Source organism: Pseudophryne corroboree, chromosome 12, assembly GCF_028390025.1.
Source record: "Pseudophryne corroboree isolate aPseCor3 chromosome 12, aPseCor3.hap2, whole genome shotgun sequence".
In the NCBI taxonomy this organism is placed as follows: domain Eukaryota; kingdom Metazoa; phylum Chordata; class Amphibia; order Anura; family Myobatrachidae; genus Pseudophryne; species Pseudophryne corroboree.
In genome coordinates this window covers 72,720,686-72,742,080 of record NC_086455.1, presented here as the reverse complement: position 1 = coordinate 72,742,080, position 21,395 = coordinate 72,720,686, and the positions used below count along the sequence as shown (strand labels likewise).

At 46.1% G+C, this 21,395-nt stretch overlaps 1 protein-coding gene across 2 annotated transcripts in view; it reads left to right on the top strand.

Annotated features, from left to right (window-relative positions):
- EHD4 (EH domain containing 4) overlaps positions 1-9,906 on the top strand; it is a 249,905-nt gene extending 239,999 nt beyond the window's left edge. For both annotated transcript variants that reach the window (XM_063947641.1, XM_063947640.1), the window contains exons 5-6: positions 3,100-3,264; positions 5,299-9,906. In XM_063947641.1, the coding sequence (XP_063803711.1) occupies positions 3,100-3,264; positions 5,299-5,835 (702 nt within the window). In that variant the 3' untranslated portion in view covers positions 5,836-9,906. The remainder of the gene's footprint in view (positions 1-3,099; positions 3,265-5,298) is intronic.
- The last annotated feature ends 11,489 nt before the right edge of the window (positions 9,907-21,395 follow it).

Here is a 21,395-nt window from a genome sequence, read left to right as displayed (position 1 = left end):
GGATTGTCCACGGCACCCCGGGTCTTTACCAAGGTAATGGCCGAAATGATGATTCTTCTTCGAAGAAAAGGCGTCTTAATTATCCCTTACTTGGACGATCTCCTGATAAGGGCACGGTCCAGAGAACAGTTAGAGGTCGGAGTAGCACTATCGCAAATAGTACTACGACAGCACGGATGGATTCTAAATATTCCAAAATCGCAGCTGATTCCGACGACACGTCTGCTGTTCCTAGGGATGATTCTGGACACAGTACAGAAAAAGGTGTTTCTCCCGGAAGAGAGAGCCAGGGAGTTATCCGACCTAGTCAGGAAACTCCTAAGACCAGGCCAGGTGTCAGTGCATCAGTGCACAAGGGTCCTGGGAAAGAGGGTGGCTTCTTACGAAGCGATTCCATTCGGCAGATTCCACGCAATAACTTTTCAGTTGGATCTGCTAGACAAATGGTCCGGATCGCATCTTCAAATGCATCAGCGGATAACCCTGTCTCCAAGGACAAGGGTGTCTCTCCTGTGGTGGTTACAGAGTGCTCATCTCCTAGAGGGCCGCAGATTCGGCATTCAGGATTGGGTCCTGGTGACCACGGATGCCAGCCTGAGAGGCTGGGGAGCAGTCACACAGGGAAAAAATTTCCAGGGCTTGTGGTCAAGCATGGAAACGTCACTTCACATAAATATCCTGGAACTAAGGGCCATTTACAATGCCCTAAGTCAGGCAAGGCCTCTGCTTCAGGGTCAGCCAGTATTGATCCAGTCGGACAACATCACGGCAGTCGCCCACGTAAACAGACAGGGCGGCACAAGAAGCAGGAGGGCAATGACGGAAGTGGCAAGGATTCTTCGCTGGGCGGAAAATCATGTGATAGCACTGTCAGCAGTGTTCATTCCGGGAGTGGACAACTGGGAAGCAGACTTCCTCAGCAGACACGATCTTCACCCGGGGGAGTGGGGACTTCACCCAGAAGTCTTCCACATGATTGTAAACCGTTGGGAAAAACCAAAGGTGGACATGATGGCGTCTCGCCTCAACAAAAAACTGGACAGATATTGCTCCAGGTCAAGGGACCCTCAGGCAATAGCTGTGGACGCTCTGGTAACACCGTGGGTGTACCGGTCAGTGTATGTGTTCCCTCCTCTTCCTCTCATACCAAAAGTACTGAGAATCATAAGAAGGAGAGGAGTAAAGACTATACTCGTGGCTCCGGATTGGCCAAGAAGGACTTGGTACCCGGAAATTCAAGAGATGCTCACGGAAGACCCGTGGCCTCTACCTCTAAGAAAGGACCTGCTCCAGCAGGGACCATGTCTGTTCCAAGACTTACCGCGGCTGCGTTTGACGGCATGGCGGTTGAACGCCGGATCCTGAAGGAAAAAGGCATTCCGGATGAAGTCATCCCTACCCTGATCAAAGCCAGGAAGGATGTAACCGTACAACATTATCACCGTATTTGGCGTAAATATGTTGCGTGGTGCGAGGCCAGGAAGGCCCCTACGGAGGAATTTCAACTGGGTCGATTCCTGCATTTCCTGCAAACAGGACTGTCTATGGGCCTCAAATTAGGGTCCATTAAGGTTCAAATTTCGGCCCTGTCGATATTCTTCCAAAAAGAACTAGCTTCTGTACCTGAAGTTCAGACGTTTGTCAAGGGAGTACTGCATATACAGCCTCCTTTTGTGCCTCCAGTGGCACCTTGGGATCTCAATGTAGTGTTGGGATTCCTAAAATCACATTGGTTTGAACCACTCACCACTGTGGACTTGAAATATCTCACTTGGAAAGTGGTAATGCTGTTAGCCCTGGCTTCAGCCAGGCGTGTATCAGAATTGGCGGCTTTATCCTATAAAAGCCCTTACCTAATTTTTCATACGGACAGGGCAGAATTGAGGACTCGTCCTCAATTTCTCCCTAAGGTGGTTTCAGCATTTCACTTAAACCAACCTATCGTGGTGCCTGCGGCTACTAGGGACTTGGAGGATTCCAAGTTGCTGGACGTAGTCAGGGCCCTGAAAATATGTTTCCAGGACGGCTGGAGTCAGAAAATCTGACTCGCTGTTTATCCTGTATGCACCCAACAAGCTGGGTGCTCCTGCTTCTAAGCAGACGATTGCTCGTTGGATTTGTAGTACAATTCAGCTTGCACATTCTGTGGCAGGCCTGCCACAGCCAAAATCTGTAAAAGCCCATTCCACACGGAAAGTGGGCTCATCTTGGGCGGCTGCCCGAGGGGTCTCGGCTTTACAACTTTGCCGAGCAGCTACTTGGTCAGGGGCAAACACGTTTGCTAAATTCTACAAATTTGATACCCTGGCTGAGGAGGACCTGGAGTTCTCTCATTCGGTGCTGCAGAGTCATCCACACTCTCCCGCCCGTTTGGGAGCTTTGGTATAATCCCCATGGTCCTTTCGGAGTCCCCAGCATCCACTAGGACGTTAGAGAAAATAAGAATTTACTTACCGATAATTCTATTTCTCATAGTCCGTAGTGGATGCTGGGCGCCCATCCCAAGTGCGGATTGTCTGCATTACTTGTACATAGTTATTGTTACAAAAATCGGGTTATTGTTGTTGTGAGCCATCTTTTCAGAGGCTCCTTCTGTTATCATGCTGTTAACTGGGTTCAGATCACAAGTTGTACGGTGTGATTGGTGTGGCTGGTAATGAGTCTTAACCGGGATTCAAAATCCTTCCTTATTGTGTACGCTCGTCCGGGCACAGTATCCTAACTGAGGCTTGGAGGAGGGTCATAGGGGGAGGAGCCAGTGCACACCAGCTAGTCCTAAAGCTTTTACTTTGTGCCCAGTCTCCTGCGGAGCCGCTATTCCCCATGGTCCTTTCGGAGTCCCCAGCATCCACTACGGACTATGAGAAATAGAATTATCGGTAAGTAAATTCTTATTTTTCTCACCCGGCACAAACCTTGCAGAGCTGGATTCATCTTGACATAACATCCTGCTCTGCAACCTGCACAAATGCAGATTTCTTCAGCACAATTTATGCCACAAATCAAGTGCTTGTGATATGGTTTTGCATGTGGTTATGATTTACATGTGGTTTTTCAGGACAATAAGATGTATAACATCCTTGTTCTGCCTGTGCATAGGTACATGCTTACATCATCAGTCACCTGAAGAAAGAGATGCCCGCAATGTTTGGTAAAGAGGCCAAGAAGAAGGAACTAATTAACAGATTGCCAGAAATCTTCCAGCAGATACAGAGAGAACAACAGATTTCTCCTGGGGACTTCCCTGAGGTCAAGAGAATGCAGGTACTGATATTTTACCATCTTTCATGGATTCTAGAGCACACACCCCACATGCTACTAGATAAACTCATTCTTTAGGTTAGCACTGGTGTAAGGAAGGTTTTAAAGAAGGCTACTGTAGCTTTGATGTTTAGTGATCCTTTTGCCCTTTCACTTGCATGTATAGGATTAATTTACTGGATTATTTTGGAACTTTCAGGGTTTTTTTGCTGTTTGTGTAAACATAGTGGGGCCAATTCCCTGTGACTTAGCTAATAGCGCTGCAAGCACACCTGTGCATGTGCAAGGACTTAGATGCCCACTTTGATCGTATTTCCACACTGAAATACTGTTTGTGCGTCTTTAGATGCTTGGTGCGTCTTTGCAGCTCCATGCTAGGTGCAGAATCTCCATTAGAGTATGGCCTCCAGGCAAGCGGTTAAAGGGGGGCTGTTCAATTAGTTCTGGTAATCACTGAGCTATTCAATTGCCCCCCCCCCCCCCCCGCCAATTCAATTGATGTCCCTTATCGCCCATTTTTGAGGAATTATTTGCCAATGCCTTTTTCACCTTTTTTTTGTTTTGTTTTTTGTATAAAGGCATTGGCGACATATGGCTTAAAATCAGTAAAAATGGCCCGCGTTTACACTAGCGCAGTTGAGAAAACGTGGATTCGCCACATGTTTTTCGCTCCTGCTAAATTTTTTGCCTAGGCAGAAAAAACTGCCCTAATTGAATACCCTCTTAAGTGTCTGAGTTCCCAATCCCTTCAGAAACACACGCGTAAGACAGCCCATCTTTGTGCGCATGAACATGCACCACCAGGGAATGCCCTTTGAATTCTGTACCTTTTATGCTCACACTCATCCACCAACGGCAGTACATAAAAATAACAGATTAACCATTTCAACAAGTGGACTCTCAACCTACATTCTCAAGAAAGAGCTGTAAACATTAATCTTTAATTTTTTATTTAGATATTGCGTAAACATAATATCAAGCGCTCTATTATTTAAATGTTATCTTTGAATTCTGCGCATCTCGATTGCTCCTGTGCCTTTGTGCATACGCACGGTGGGATGCAGGCTTTCTGTGACTGAGATGTGCGCACGGTTGAAAATAAGTTGAGAATTTGCGTGAGAATCGGCATTGCATGCTACTAAGAATCCGGTCAAAGTATCACATCTGAATCTGTGCAGAAGAACAATCGATATGCCTTGCTGTTGCTGCTTTTACTGTCTATAAGATAACCACATTACTGTGGTGCTTTCATGGAACAAAATCTGTCTGTATGAACCCGCTGTCAGAGAGAGAGAGTATTGCCAGAGCAAAATAATATTAACACTCCTTTTCTCGCTAATCTCTTTGTATTTCACACTTTTTTACTTGTGCTTTTTGTTACCAGTCTGTGTAATTATTTATTACTGAAGTAAATACTCTTCGGAGTGCCTGTTGCTTTTTATTTGGTTTCATGCGTATTAGTGACTGGGTCATTCTCAAAGATGTGTGCTACTTATTAAACTGGATTCTGTAAGTGGAAAAAATCTAAAAAACATTGCGCTATAAAGTATGTAAATATAAATGTGTCAATACAACAGTAAAAATTGGGTTTGAAAAATTAAGTTTGAAAACTCTACAGCCATTTTTTCAAACTTAATTTTTCAAACTCAATTTTTACTGTTGTATTGACACATTTATATTTACATACTTTATAGCGCAATGTATTTTAGATTTTTTCCACTTTGTTTATGCTAAAGACCCTAACCAAGTCTCAAAACATACGCTGCTGTTTATTTATATGGGTTGTATTTATACAAAAAATCTTTTTACATATATATATATATATAGATATATATGTGTTTATTAACAGCGCCAGGAGAGTGGGATTGGCATACCACTGGGGATTTTATCTCCTTTTTATACCCTGGATTCTGTAAGTGTTGTGGAAAAATGATCTTAATGGCGTGCCTGAGAACATTATAGGGCACAGTTACACAATTACTGTTATTCCCAGCGTGATAAATGGGCATCATTTTATAATGTCTTTGTAATCCACAGCAACAACTGGAGATGTATGACTTTTCCAAATTCCATGCTCTGAAACCTAAGCTGATTGAGTCTGTGGACAACATGCTGTCCAATAAGATTGCTCCGCTACTGAATATGATACGAGAGGAAGAGAGCAGCATGCCAACACAGATGGTTCAAGGTGGTGCATTTGAGGGCACCATGGAAGGTCCCTTTGGCCAAGGCTATGGGGAAGGTGCAGGTGAAGGTGCTGGGGAAGAAGAATGGGTGGTGGCAAAAGACAAACCCATTTATGATGAGCTGTTCTACACATTGTCTCCAATCAACGGGAAGATTTCTGGCGTCAATGCCAAGAAAGAAATGGTGAACTCCAAACTGCCGAACAGTGTCCTAGGAAAAATCTGGAAGCTGGCGGATAATGATAAGGATGGCATGCTGGACGAAGAAGAATTTGCCTTGGCAAAGCACCTTATTAAGATTAAGCTGGAGGGCTATGAGTTGCCTAACGAGCTGCCAACTCACCTTTTACCGCCATCTCAAAGGAAGCCTCTGCAGAACTCTGACTAAAGAGCTCCGCAGTGGGAAGTTTACCTCTTATTATCTCATTGTTTGCAGCCGGAGAATCCAGTTACAGAGAAAAGAGCCGCAGGGTATTAAACCTAACTCATACTTTTAAAACATAGTCTTAACATTTTAATGTGTACAGGTTGATGCACTATTACATCCTTCGGAAATCTGTAATGTGTCAATGTACTGTAGGATATTATAGTGTAAGATGAGGATTTATTTAATTCAACAGATTTTGTTAGGGTTGTGTTTTTTTTTTTTTTTTTAAATATATGGACAGTCTGGTCTGCGACTTCAAGAAGCTGCAATTCTGGGCATTAGGAAATTGTACTCAATATGGGGAATCTTGTAGAACATACAAGCAGAAGTAATGGGCACTCATGTTTAAGGGATTTAGCGATGATGACCACTTCCTTTCTACAGAGTGGCTTTACACAATGTCTGTGGGTTTGTATTAGGGCTGAGAGGGTGACCTTCCCCCCCCCCCCCCCCCCCTTCATGTACTGTACCTCCCAAAGGGGAGATTTTTTAAATCTAGAGAATGCAGGTGGAGATGTTGCCAGTAGCAACCAGATTCTAGTTATCATTTTATATACTGTACTAGATAAATGATAGCTAGTAACGGATTAGTTGCTATGGGCAGCACCTCAGCTAATCCTCTTTAGGTTTGATAAATCACCCCAAAAAATGTTTTGTCCCCCCTTGTTATTTTAGATCAGTTTTTATTGAGACTATGCTTTAAAAGAATACATAGATTTTAAGTATGACGGCTGTTAGTGAGAAGCACGAGAGTAACTGGAATATCCTGACTTGAAAATGGCACCAGGTTTATATGTTTTGCTTGTATATTTAAATCTTACACAATCTTACAGTGGACACAATTATTTGTATGGTTAAGATTGACAGTATTTTTTGCTGGGAAACCTAATGATTAAAATGCATACAGAAATTTGTTCCATATGCTTACCTAAAATGCCTTACTCGATCAAGCTTTTTTTTTATTGTTTAACAATTGTTCTTTGTTTAGCATATTGTGTGACATTTCAACTAACCTAGCACCCTAAATCACCAGAATCTAAACTTTGAAATCTGAACCATGATGGTGAAGTACATTCAGTGTTCACTTCACTGTCCACTGCATCTTCACTAGGAATAGTGGACTGTCCTCCTACATCTTTCGGACCATAACATAATTGGAGCTGATAAAAGGCGAAGAAGCAGAGATTGCAAACATTTAAGATGCTATGACATCACTGGCCCCACCTCTCACTATGCATCCACCAATCCAAACAGTGCATCTCTACAAAGCAAATGTGCCTAGTTGCTGTCAATCTCTGTTTGTTTAGTCAGAGAAGCATCTCCACTTTGTAATATGGTAACCTGCTGCAGAGACGTGAAAACACCTAGTGATCATGTTTATATTTGTATAAACAATTAATGGATATTCAAAATGTACAGATGTGTATTAAAGAGCTATCCGATGTACAGTAGGTTATTATTGGGGGATGGGGGGGTTCCCTCTACATAGCAAGTCAGGAACCTTCTTGAGCATGCATCTTATAGTCCTTTTTCTTAGCTACCCTTCTACAAAGGATTTGTTTTCAAAATCTCTGAAGTTCACACAGTATGGCTACTAGTCACATGCAGGCAGTCAGAATGCAATGTGAAGACAGAGGGGGAAGGTTTTTACAGTATACAGATCAGACAGGTTTCCCAAAGCCTCACTTTTTAAGTACATGTGTCTGTGGTTGCCATAGTATTCCATGAAGTTCATTATTCAGACAAAATAGCATCCTGAAGAAACAAACCTATGACATTTTGTAAATACCAAGATTCTCCTTAGAGCAGTGGTTCCCAAACTGTGTGCCGTGGCTCCCTGGGGTGCCTCGGGACACTTGCAGGGGTGCCTTGAATTGGTGGTTCAGGACCAATTCAAATTATTTATGGTCAATATAATAGGCAAAACTAGTGCTGGTGGCTGCCAGTCATAAAATATGGGGACAAACAGAAGCAAATCTCGACCCTCACCACACAATTGAGCCCAAGGATGACATATAAACACAATCCACTTAATGTAATATTTATTTCTAAATTTCTCAATAAGAAATGTTTGTCCCAGGGGTGCCGTGAAAAGAATTCTGATACTCTAGGGCGCGGTAACTCAAAAAAGTTTGGGAACCACTGCCTTAGAGGCTGCCACCTTGATTTTATGCTCAAATAGCGATGAAGTGAAAAAAGCAATTTCTAAGAAGAGCTTTACCTAGATTAGTTGGAATGTCTTATGTACGCAAGTTCTTTTCAAAAGAATTTTAAGCGTTTAGACATTTGCATTGTATTATTACTGATTGTTATATTCTGAACATTTCCTGACTTTGACACAATACTCATTAACCACAACTGAATAATGCTTTATACTGCACATATATCTTGTCCTGGTATTCTGCAAAACTCCTATTGTCATTTTCTTGCTTTCCTTATGATATGTGGATTGCTATGATAGTGTAACTCCTTCATGTAAAAATGTGCTTACCGGATGGTTGCAGATTACAGCTGGATATGTGAAAAGAGAAAGGTTCAATGTACTGTATTCCAGCTGTCAAACTCCTTTAGCGAGCAAATGACATTAAGCACTGCCAATATGTCTGATAGAAATCATTTATCCAAAAGTAAGTATCTCCTATTGTAGATTCTTAAACATGCATACAGTACAGGATGGACACATTGGACACATGAGCTTATTAAAGTGAACATTATTCAATGTGAATATTATGCTGAAAATTATGTTATTATAAATGTTATTCCACGGTATCGGACTGTGTTTTGTTGTTTAGAGCTTGACGGACGCACTGTATGAAGTTTTCTATAATCGTCTTTTCTGCTAGTTACAATAAACAGAAATTACCAATCTCCTTATATCTTTAAGGACCAAAGCCCATGTTTGTAGTTTGCTGTCATGCACATTATAAAGTGAAGGCACAATGGAGGTAACTTGTGAAGTGCAAAATTAGCTTTGGATGCATAGGGGCTATTCAATTAGTGCTGTTTTCTCGACAAGTAGAAAAAACGTCACTTTCCCCCCATTTGTAGGTGGAGTTCACATTCGACCTATTCAAAGCCCGTTCCACTTTTTCGACTTGTTGAAAAATCCACCTGGGCGAAAGCCACGTGGATTGGCGAATTCGCAGCCGTTCCACGTGTTTTGTCAAATTAGTGGGCATTTTCTACAGTTTATTGGTCCATTTTCGCCCATCGCTATTCGTAAAAAATAAAACTGAAAGGCAAGGTGAAAACGGAGCAAAAACCTGTCAAACGCCCACTATTAAATACCCAACGGTCGAATTAGTGACTGTTTTCCGACTGTCTGGAAAACTCAGCACTAATTTTATTTCCCCAAAATGCCAGTATTTTAGAAGAAAAATTAAATAAGGTTTATTTCTTTGAAAGGGTGGGTACAAAAGTATTAGACTGTTTCAAATTGCTTTTGCATAGTAGTTCCTTTTGGCTTGCCACACTTCCAGCTTTTGGTGTGATGTCCGTGAAGTGGATGGTAGGTCTGAGCCTTGATGTGCAGGTGGTGGACCAACGCATTTCGCTGTACAAATCAGATGTTCTCCATAACAGACCTCCAGGGTGCCTCACAGGTGTCTCTGGTTCCTGTTAGATTTATAAAGCTGAATTGTCCAGGACAGACAAAATAACATGCTTTTATTTTTATTGTAAATTTAAATGAAATGAATATAACTCCCTAATGATACAACGTTTTCTATTTAAAATGGCATGGCTTGAGAATTGTATTGTCTACCATTTGGAGGTTAAGAGGAAAATACAAAAGATGGTATACACTCCATTTTAGAACAATACAGAATCATTCAAGTTTCATTCTCCATAATCCAAATAATTGTGTTTTTCATGCAGTGTTCACCATATGGAACTAACCAGTGAATTTGCTATTGTACACTTACTTGTGCTATAAACTTCAAAGTAATATAAATAATGTAGATTTATTTTTTAACTTGAGTCTTTTAAGTCTGACCTGCAATATTATTTACCAAATAAAACTTAAATATTTACCACCTTTGTTTGTTATTCAATAACTGTGTCCTGTTTAAATGTTAGTGTGTATATTTATGAATATATGTATCCTATTTTTCTCTGACGTCCTAGTGGATGCTGGGAACTCCGTAAGGACCATGGGGAATAGCGGGCTCCGAAGGAGGCTGGGCACTCTAGAAAGATCTTAGACTACCTGGTGTGCACTGGCTCCTCCCACTATGACCCTCCTCCAAGCCTCAGTTAGATTTCGTGCCCGGCCGAGGTTGGATGCACACTAGGGGCTCTCCTGAGCTCTTAGAAAGTAATAGTCTTAGATTTTTTTATTTTCAGTGAGATCTGCTGGCAACAGGCTCACTGCAGCGAGGGACTAAGGGGAGAAGAAGCGAACTCGCCTGCTTGCAGCCGGATTGGGCTTCTTAGGCTACTGGACACCATTAGCTCCAGAGGGATCGACCGCAGGCCCAGCCTTGATGTTCGGTCCCGGAGCCGCGCCGCCGTCCCCCTTACAGAGCCAGAAGCAAGAAGATGGTCCGGAAAATCGGCGGCATGAAGACTCAGTCTTCACCAAGGTAGCGCACAGCACTGCAGCTGTGCGCCATTGCTCCTCTCACACACTTCATACTTCGGTCACTGAGGGTGCAGGGCGCTGGGGGGGGTGCCCTGAGGCAGCAATAAAAACACCTTGGCTGGCTAAAATACCTCAATATATAGCCCCAGGGGCTATATATGAGGTAAATACCCCTGCCAGAAGTCCATAAAAAGCGGGAGAATAGGCCGCGAAAAAGGGGCGGAGCCTATCTCCTCAGCACACTGGCGCCATTTTCCCTCACAGCTCCGTTGGAGGGAAGCTCCCTGGCTCTCCCCTGCAGTCTACACTACAGAAAAGGGTTAAAAAAAGAGAGGGGGGGCACTAAATTTAGGCGCAGTATACATTATATATAAAAACAGCAGCTATAGGGGACATAACTCAGTTAGTCCCTGCAGTATATAGCGCTCTGGTGTGTGCTGGCATACTCTCACTCTGTCCCCCCAAAGGGCTTTTGTGGGTCCTGTCCTCGTTTAGAGCATTCCCTGTGTGTCTGCGGTGTGTCGGTACGGCTGTGTCGACATGTTGAATGAGGAGGCTTATATGGTGACGGAACAGAGGCCGATATATGTGATGTCGCCCCCTGTGGGGCCGACACCAGAGTGGATGGTTAGGTGAAAGGTATTAACCGACAGTGTCAACTCCTTACATAAAAGGGTGGATGACGTAACAGCTGTGGGACAGCCGGCTTCTCAGCCCGCGCCTGCCCAGGCGTCTCAAAGGCCATCAGGGGCTCAAACACGCCCGCTCTCTCAGATGGCAGACACAGATGTCGACATGGAGTTTGAAGTATAATAATTTTAATGGTGTATGGTGCACCTGCACCCTTTGTTCCTATGTTATCAGATTTAGTTAGCTGGCAAGCAGGCGCACACAGGAGCAATGTCGCTGGGGTAAGAGGGCGTGTAGGTGGGAATCACAGACACGATAAGTGTCTGAACCAAGGACCAAAAAGGGACATTCTTAGGGCAACCATACGTGGAAGGAAGAGCTTGACCGCACTGACACCAACAGAGGTTAGATACGGAGAGGTAAATCTGGCGCAAGCGTTCTGGAACTAAATACTATTGTGTATAGACTTTATAAGAGTTTTCCTTAATGGAAACACAAATAGAGCATTTTTCATTCAAGCATAAATATCAGTCCAATCTATTTATGCAGCCACAGTATAGGCATACAGCCTTGGGATGTGTGTCTGTATTTAGAATGTGTCGGCACTTCAGTTACCACCCGTTGAACCATTGCAGGAGGTGGACTATTCAGCAGACCTACCATGTGATGGGACTGAACTATCTATCCCGGTTAGGCTCTCTGCTCATTCTACACGCTCGGTTGGTGCTTTCTGGGCACCACGACATAGTTTCCACGGAACACCTATGCAGAGCAGTTACAGTGACCTCGTTTCATACTGTACATTCACCGGGCTCATGATTTACATCCAGGGATATTCCTTAGCTGGTGTTAGGCGCCGGGGTCCGCTCGTCGGTGCGGCCCGGCGCCTAGCAACCAGGGACGCCGTACGCGTACAGCCGCCGGCTCCCTGGCAATGCTAGACGCCGGGCGCACTGAGCCGCACGGACCCTAGCAACAGGGACGCCACTGGCGGACCGCGTTCCCTGTTGCTGGGTCCAGTTAAAATGATTGGGCACCTGTTTCCTGGCCGTGCAGCAAGGCAGCTGCACGGCATTTATGTAATCAGCCCTGTCAGCAGCTGATTGGAGGACTCCTGTTTATATGCACTCTCAGGGCTTCTCACAGACGCCGGTAATAGCTTCCTGCATGCTGTCCTTGTTTGCTGAGAGTCTGTTTCCAGTCTTGCTGTATCCGGTCGTTCCAGTCTTCAGTAGTCCTGTACTCGGAAGTTGTCATCTTGTTCCTGGAGTCCTGACTGATCACCGTTTAACATCCAGTGGTGTTCGTGAGTCGCGGCTTTGCCGTGTGTTGCGGCTTGGCCGCTTTACCATTTATTATTTGTGTTTTGGAGCATTTTGCGGAGGGTTCCGTTTCCACAGGTCCACTCTGGTATCCGACGGTGCTGGGTAGGAGTATTGGACAAGTGGATTTTTGGTTGTCCTTTTCCCTGGCGGTTTTTCCGCACATACTTCAGGTCTTTGCTAGTTAGCTTGTTGCCCCTGGCCTGTTGTCAGTCAGAGGTCCTCTTGTTATCATCCTGCCTCGGATTTCCCTTTGTCTCTCATTAAGACCGGGGGGCACCGGAGTTGGGCAGACATAATCCGCCCTTCAAACGTGGCTGCCATGGGCTCAAGAAACCATAGTCTCGCAAGGGATCTCCGATAGCACGGGTGAGACAATAGAGTTAGGGCGCCAGGGGCAACTAGTCTTTCCTGCTCCCGTTACCAGCATTCCATTCCAGCGCTCTGGTCATTGTCATAAGATCTCCTCTGGTCAGGAGTGCTGGAATCATAACATTATTACCGGCCACACCAAAACTTAAAATTAAACGGGGTTTAATTTTTTTCTCATTCAGTTTTGTAAGAATTTATCGGCCTCATGAATCCAACAGGTTTAGGGCCAAATCCTGGTCAGCTCTTAGTCAGCCAGATTCAAGAACTTACTCAGATGGTTCAGGATCTTTCCCTTCGGGTGAAGTCGCAGGAAGATCTTTTGCGAACTTCCCCGAAGGTAGTCCCTGAACCAAAGATGCATTTGCCTGACCGTTTTTCTTGTGATAGGAAAGAGTTTTTTAATTTTAAAGAATCCTGTAAACTTTATTTTCGTTTAAGACCGATCTCCTCGGGTACTGAATCTCAGCGGGTTGGGATTATTATTTCTTTGCTCCAGGGGGATCCTCAGACCTGGGCATTTGGTTTGAAAGCAGAGGATCCGGCCTTGTTGTCAGTAGACGCCTTTTTTGGGTCTTTAGGGCTATTGTATGATGACCCTGATAGAGAGGCATCCGCTGAAGGCCAGTTGCGCGCTCTCAGACAGGGTAGGAATCCTGCAGAGGTTTATTGTACGGAGTTTCGCCGTTGGTCGAACGACTGTGGCTGGAATGACCCAGCCCTGCGCAGTCAGTTTCGCCTCGGCTTATCAGAGTCTATAAAAGACAGTCTCCTTCAGTATCCCGCTCCTGAGACTCTCGATAAACTCATGGAGCTTTCTATTAAGATTGATCGTCGTCTCAGAGAGCGGAGGGCTGAAAAAGGAGCTCCTGTCAGGTCAACTCCATGTGTATATTCCATTCCTGAGGACGTAGAGGAGCCCATGCAGATGGGTCTCTCCCGGCTGTCTCCTGAAGAAAGAGCCAGAAGGCAAAACTCTGGTCTTTGTTTGTACTGTGGGGGTAAGGGACATTTTGCTCATAATTGTCCGAACAAGTCGGGAAACGCCTCGACCAGGTGAATTGTGAGGGGGTTCACCTAGGTCTGCAGCTTATCTCCTCGAATAACTCCCTTTTAGTCCCAGCTAAAGTTTCCTTTGGCAGCCTCAGTTCTTCGGTGTCGGCTTTTGTTGACAGTGGAGCTGCAGGAAACTTTATGGATTTAACTTGGGCTAAGGCCTTAGGCATTCCTCAGTTATCTTTGGGTAGGTGTGTCACCATGCATGGCTTAGATGGGAGTCCACTGTCCAATGGGGTTATTTCCCTCTGTACACCCCCTGTACTACTTACAGTAGGAGCTCTTCATTCTGAAAAAATCGAGTTCTTCCTTACCCATTGCCCAGCAGTTCCAGTGGTTCTGGGTCACCCTTGGCTGGCCTTTCATAATCCCACCATTGATTGGCGGTCGGGGGAGATTTCACAATGGGGTACCTTCTGTGATAAGGAATGTATTACGTTTCCAGTCAGAATAGCAGCTGCCATTCCTGAACTCATTCCCGTGGAATACCAAGAGTTTGCTGATGTGTTCTCCAAGGGCAATGCAGAGATTCTGCCTCCACATCGGCCTTATGATTGTGCTATTGAGCTAATTCCTGGTGCCGCATTGCCAAAGGGAAGGGTATATGCTTTATCCGGGCCAGAAACTGCGGCCATGAATGATTACGTTGAGAGCCTAGGGAAAGGATTTATTAGGCCATCAAAATCTCCTTTAAGTGCAGGCTTCTTCTTTGTGGAGAAAAAGGATGGCTCGCTTAGACCTTGCATTGACTTTAGAGCCCTGAATAAAATCTCAGTTAAAAATACTTATCCTCTGCCGCTGATTTCTGTCCTCTTTGATCAGCTGCGTTCGGCTGTGATTTTTTCTAAAATTGACCTAAGAGGAGCGTATAACCTCATCCGAATCAAGTCTGGAGATGAGTGGAAGACGGCCTTCAGTACTCAGTCGGGTCACTACGAGTACCTGGTGATGCCGTTCGGCTTGTCTAACGCTCCAGCAGTTTTCCAGGACCTCATTAACGATGTGCTCCGTGACTTCCTAGGGAAATTCGTGGTCGTTTACTTAGACGACATCCTGATTTATTCTGACTCAATTGAACAACATGTTACCCAGGTGCGTCAGGTTCTTCAAAAGTTACGTGAGAATCATCTATATGCCAAGCTGGAGAAATGTGAGTTTCATGTCACGGAGGTATCTTTTTTAGGGTACATTATTTCCCCTCGGGGATTTTTCATGGAACCTAAGAAGCTCCAGGCCATCCTTAGTTGGGCGCAACCCACCAATTTAAAAGCAATTCAGCGCTTTTTAGGGTTTGCAAATTATTATAGGAGGTTCATTCATTCTTTTTCTGACCTGGTTGCTCCCATTGTGGCTCTGACAAAGAAAGGAGCGGATCCTACCAACTGGTCGCGTGAAGCTGAGTTGTCCTTTCGGGCCCTGAAACAAGCTTTTGTCTCGGCTCCAGTCCTCAGACATCCCAATCCAGAATTGCCCTTCGTTGTGGAGGTTGATGCCTCGGAGGTTGGAGTGGGGGCTATCCTATCTCAAAAGGATCCGGAGTCTCTGGAACTACATCCTTGTGCCTTTATGTCCAGGAAATTCTCCTCCGCTGAATCCAACTATGACGTTGGTAACCGGGAGTTACTGGCAATAAAATGGGCTTTCGAGGAGTGGAGGCATTGGCTGGAGGGAGCAACACATACTATTTCAGTATTGACTGACCATAAAAACCTGCAATACATCGAATCAGCTAAGCGGCTGAATGCCCGGCAGGCTCGTTGGGCTTCATTCTTTACTCGTTTCAAATTTATTATCACTTTCAGGCCAGGTTCCAAGAATACCAAGGCAGATGCCCTGTCACACAGTTTTCTTCCGGTTCACAATAACAGTCCTGTTACTCCCATACTTCCATCTTCAGTCATTTGGGCAGGCCTCACACAAGATTTATTTACCCAGTTAAAACAGCTTCAACACCAAGCTCCTGGAAATACTCCTGCTGGTCGTCTTTACGTCCCTGAGTTTTTGAGAGCTACTGTTTTGACTGAGTTCCATGATAACAAAGTTTCCGGGCATCCGGGGATCTCTAAGACTTTGGAGTTAGTCTCCCGCTCAGTATGGTGGCCTGGTCTTTCTAAAGACGTTAAGGAGTTTGTTTTTTCATGTCAGGTTTGTGCACAGCATAAGGTTCCCCGTTCCTTGCCTATCGGGCAACTTATGCCCTTAAATGTCCCCCTCAGGCCATGGTCTCATATTTCCATGGATTTTGTGGTAGACCTTCCCCTTTCAGCCGGATTCCGAGTCATATGGGTGGTAGTGGACCGTTTTAGCAAGATGGCTCATTTCATTGCTCTTCCCCGACTGCCATCTGCCCAAGGATTGGCAGTTTTGTTTCTCCGCCATGTTTTCAGACTTCATGGGTTGCCCACTGATATTGTTTCTGATCGGGGTCCACAATTCATTGCACAATTCTGGAAGTGTTTTTGTGCTTCATTAAAGATGAAATTGTCATTAACATCCGGTTACCACCCCCAATCCAACGGGCAAACCGAGCGAGTTAACCAATCATTGAAACAGTATTTGCGTTTGTACTCAGCCAAACTCCAGAATGATTGGTCCGAGTTTCTTCCATTGGCGGAGTTTGCTTACAATAATTCTTGTCATTCCTCCACTAAAGTGTCTCCATTCTTTTCAGTTTTTGGTTTTCACCCCAGAGCTAATTCTTTTTTTCAACATTCCTCGGTTTCCTCGCTAACCTTAACCTCCCATCTCAGAGCCATTTGGAAAAAAGTGCACCTTGCTCTCAGAAAAGCGGCCTTTCGAGAGAAAAAATTTTCTGACCGGCTCCGACGTCCTTGCACTTTTAAGGTGGGAGATAGGGTATGGTTGTCGACTCGTAACATTAGACTTCGACAATCCTCGGCTAGATTGGGACCCAAATTTATTGGACCATTTCATATTATTAAAAAAGTCAACCCAGTTGCTTTCCGGTTACGTTTACCAAGATCTCTCCGGATTGGAAATACGTTTCATTGCTCCCTGTTGAAACCATACGTTTCTTCCAGTAGATTTCCTCGGAAGATCTCTCAGGGAAGATCTCCAGTGGATGTACAGGGACAACAGGAGTTCCTGGTGGAGAAGGTTCTCTATTCCAAATTGTCCCGGGGCAGGCTTTATTTTCTGGTTCACTGGAGAGGCTATGGTCCAGAGGAAAGGTCTTGGGTCCTGGATAAGGATCTTCATGCCCCGAGGCTCAAGAGGGCATTTTTTCGGGAATTTCCTCGGAAGCCGGGCTTTAGGGGTTCCTTGACCCCTCCTCAAGGGGGGGGGTACTGTTAGGCGCCGGGGTCCGCTCGTCGGTGCGGCCCGGCGCCTAGCAACCAGGGACGCCGTACGCGTACAGCCGCCGGCTCCCTGGCAACGCTAGACGCCGGGCGCACTGAGCCGCACGGACCCTAGCAACAGGGACGCCACTGGTGGACCGCGTTCCCTGTTGCTGGGTCCAGTTAAAATGATTGGGCACCTGTTTCCTGGCCGTGCAGCAAGGCAGCTGCACGGCATTTATGTAATCAGCCCTGTCAGCAGCTGATTGGAGGACTCCTGTTTATATGCACTCTCAGGGCTTCTCACAGACGCCGGTAATAGCTTCCTGCATGCTGTCCTTGTTTGCTGAGAGTCTGTTTCCAGTCTTGCTGTATCCGGTCGTTCCAGTCTTCAGTAGTCCTGTACTCGGAAGTTGTCATCTTGTTCCTGGAATCCTGACTGATCACCGTTTAACATCCAGTGGTGTTCGTGAGTCGCGGCTTTGCCGTGTGTTGCGGCTTGGCCGCTTTACCATTTATTATTTGTGTTTTGGAGCATTTTGCGGAGGGTTCCGCTTCCACAGGTCCACTCTGGTATCCGGCGGTGCTGGGTAGGAGTATTGGACAAGTGGATTTTTGGTTGTCCTTTTCCCTGGCGGTTTTTCCGCACATACTTCAGGTCTTTGCTAGTTAGCTTGTTGCCCCTGGCCTGTTGTCAGTCAGAGGTCCTCTTGTTATCATCCTGCCTCGGATTTCCCTTTGTCTCTCATTAAGACCGGGGGGCACCGGAGTTGGGCAGACATAATCCGCCCTTCAAACGTGGCTGCCATGGGCTCAAGAAACCATAGTCTCGCAAGGGATCTCCGATAGCACGGGTGAGACAATAGAGTTAGGGCGCCAGGGGCAACTAGTCTTTCCTGCTCCCGTTACCAGCATTCCATTCCAGCGCTCTGGTCATTGTCATAAGATCTCCTCTGGTCAGGAGTGCTGGAATCATAACAGATGGAAAGTATTGGATTCAGCTAAGGCTGAATATTCCCATCCCATAGGGGCAGCTTTTGTACATCTTACTGGTCTAGCAGTGTGTCCCAGGTGAAGGAAAGAGAAAACAAGAATTTTGGTACTTACCATTAAATCTCTCTTTCTCTTACATCCTAGGGGATGCTGTGGGTCCACTAGGAGCCACTGGCACTATAAGAGTTTGAGAGTGTGGGCTGGCTCCTCCCTCTATGCCCCTCCTACCAGACTCCGTTTAGAAAATGTGCCCGGAGGAGTCTGTCACAGCTAGGGGAGCTCCTAGAGCTTCTTAAGTTTTTTTTATTATTTTTCTAAGAGTTAGTTAGGCACAGGAAGGCTGCTGGCAACAGCCTCCCTGCTTTGTGGGACTAAGGGGGGAGTAGTGTCCGCCCTGAGGGGTTTTGAGCCACTATCTCCGCTGACGGGACATTAGCTACTGAGGGTGCTGATCGTTAGCCGAGCCAGGTGACCGCTCACTCCCGCAGCATGCCGCCACCCCCTTACAGAGCCAGAAAATTTTGGTGGCGAGTGACTCACCGGCCCCCCTGGCAAGCGGGGAGCCGGTGTGAAGATGGCGGCAACAGGGTGGGAGCGCAGTACTGACTGCGCTCCGGGGCTCAGCGGTACATAGTGCTGCACTGTGAGTGGCGCCCTGAGCTAGCGCCGATACCCTACACTGGTCAGCAAGCCTGTCAGGGACCCCCGGTTACACTGCCAGTAGAAATCCTTAGGTCAGTATAAAATAAGGAAAAGCGGGAAGCAGCGCCATGTTCAAGGGGCAGAGCTTCTCCTCAGAGTGGACCCAGCAGCATTCAGTGCTATTTTCCTGCCTTCAGTTCCTGTACACAGACGCTGGCAGGGTGATCTGTCCCTCCAAGCAACTCCAGCTATCCTGTGCGGTACCAGGGGGTTGTAGAAGGGGGCGGAGAGGCTGTGTAAATACGGTGTAGTCTATTAAGGTACACAGTAGGCGCTGGGTAGTGGTATATCTACCTCAAGAAGCGCTGTGTGTGGGTTGGCTCCAATCTCTGTCTCTCTGTGGCATACTTTGGGGGGAAACTGTGTCTGTCATTTCCCTGTGTGTGGGTGTTTATTATCTCCCATAGCCATTGTCAGGGACTCTGGGGTAAATTTACTAAGATTCGTATTTTCCAGATTCAGGTCAAAGTTCAATCACGAATGACATTGAAAGTGTAAAACTGCAACTTTTTGAATTGATTACGACTAATTTACTAAGCTGTCGTATTCGGGTTTTTCTTTTGTTCCGATGTCGATGTCATTCGTGGTTTTTTTTCTATTTTTACGGCAGTGATTAGCAAAACACTGCCGACTTTTTTTACAATCAATCTCGGCCGGATCTGTGTGATCCGTGCTGGGGTTTATTTTTTTATTTTTTTTAATTAAACACTGTAAAATAATTAAAAAAAATGCGTGGGGTCCCCCCTCCTAAGCATAACCAGCCTCGGGCTCTTTGAGCCGATCCTGGTTGCAAAAATATGGGGGAAAAAATGACAGGGGTTCCCCCATATTTAAGCAACCAGCATCGGGCTCTGCGCCTGGTCCTGGTCCCAAAAATACGGGGGACAAAAAGAGTAGGGGTCCCCCGTATTTTTAAAACCAGCACCGGGCTCCACTAGCTGGACAGATAATGCCACAGCCGGGGGTCACTTTTATATAGTGCCCTGCGGCCGTGGCATCAAAAATCCAACTAGTCACCCCTGGCCGGGGTACCCTGGGGGAGTGGGGACCCCTTCAATCAAGGGGTCCCCCCCCCACAGCCACCCAAGGGCCAGGGGTGAAGCCCGAGGCTGTCCCCCCCCATCCAATGGGCTGCGGATGGGGGGGCTGATAGCCTTTGTTGTAAAAGAAAAGATATTGTTTTTAGTAGCAGTACTACAAGTCCCAGCAAGCCTCCCCCGCATGCTGGTACTTGGAGAACCACAAGTACCAGCATGCGGCGGAAAAACTGGCCCGCTGGTACCTGTAGTACTACTACTAAAAAAATACCCAAAAAAAGACAAGACACACACACCGTGAAAGTATAATTTTATTACATACATACACACACACACACATACATACATACTTACCTTAAGTTCCCACGCAGGTCGGTCCTCTTCTCCAGTAGAATCCAAGGGGTACCTGTTGAAGAAATTATACTCACGAGATCCAGGGGTCCAGGCTCCTCGGGAAATCCAGGGGTAATCCACGTACTTGAAAAAAATAACAAAACGGTGTCCCGACCACGAACTGAAAGGGGACCCATGTTTGCACATGGGTCACCTTTCCACGAATGCCAGAAACCCACTCTGACTTCTGTCTAAGTGGGTTTCTTCAGCCAATCAGGGAGCGCCACGTTGTAGCACTCTCCTGATCAGCTGTGTGCTCCTGTCCTCACTGACAGGCAGCACACGGCAGTGTTACAATGTAGCGCCTATGCGCTACATTGTAACCAATGATGGGAACTTTCTGCCCTGCGGTTGACCTAAAGTGACGTCACCGCTGAGCAGAAAGTTCCCATCATTGGTTACAATGTAGCGCATAGGCGCTACATTGTAACACTGCCGTGTGCTGCCTGTCAGTGAGGACAGGAGCACACAGCTGATCAGGAGAGTGCTACAACGTGGCGCTCCCTGATTGGCTGAAGAAACCCACTTAGACAGAAGTCAGAGTGGGTTTCTGGCATTCGTGGAAAGGTGACCCATGTGCAAACATGGGTCCCCTTTCAGTTCGTGGTCGGGACACCGTTTTGTTATTTTTTTTCAAGTACGTGGATTACCCCTGGATTTCCCGAGGAGCCTGGACCCCTGGATCTCGAGAGTATAATTTCTTCAACAGGTACCCCTTGGATTCTACTGGAGAAGAGGACCGACCTGCGTGGGAACTTAAGGTAAGTATGTATGTATGTATGTGTGTGTGTATGTATGTAATAAAATTATACTTTCACGGTGTGTGTGTCTTGTCTTTTTTTGGGTATTTTTTTAGTAGTAGTACTACAGGTACCAGCGGGCCAGTTTTTCCGTCGCATGCTGGTACTTGTGGTTCTCCAAGTACCAGCATGCGGGGGAGGCTTGCTGGGACTTGTAGTACTGCTACTAAAAACAATATCTTTTCTTTTACAACAAAGGCTATCAGCCCCCCCATCCGCAGCCCATTGGATGGGGGGGGACAGCCTCGGGCTTCACCCCTGGCCCTTGGGTGGCTGGGGGGGGGGGGACCCCTTGATTGAAGGGGTCCCCACTCCCCCAGGGTACCCCGGCCAGGGGT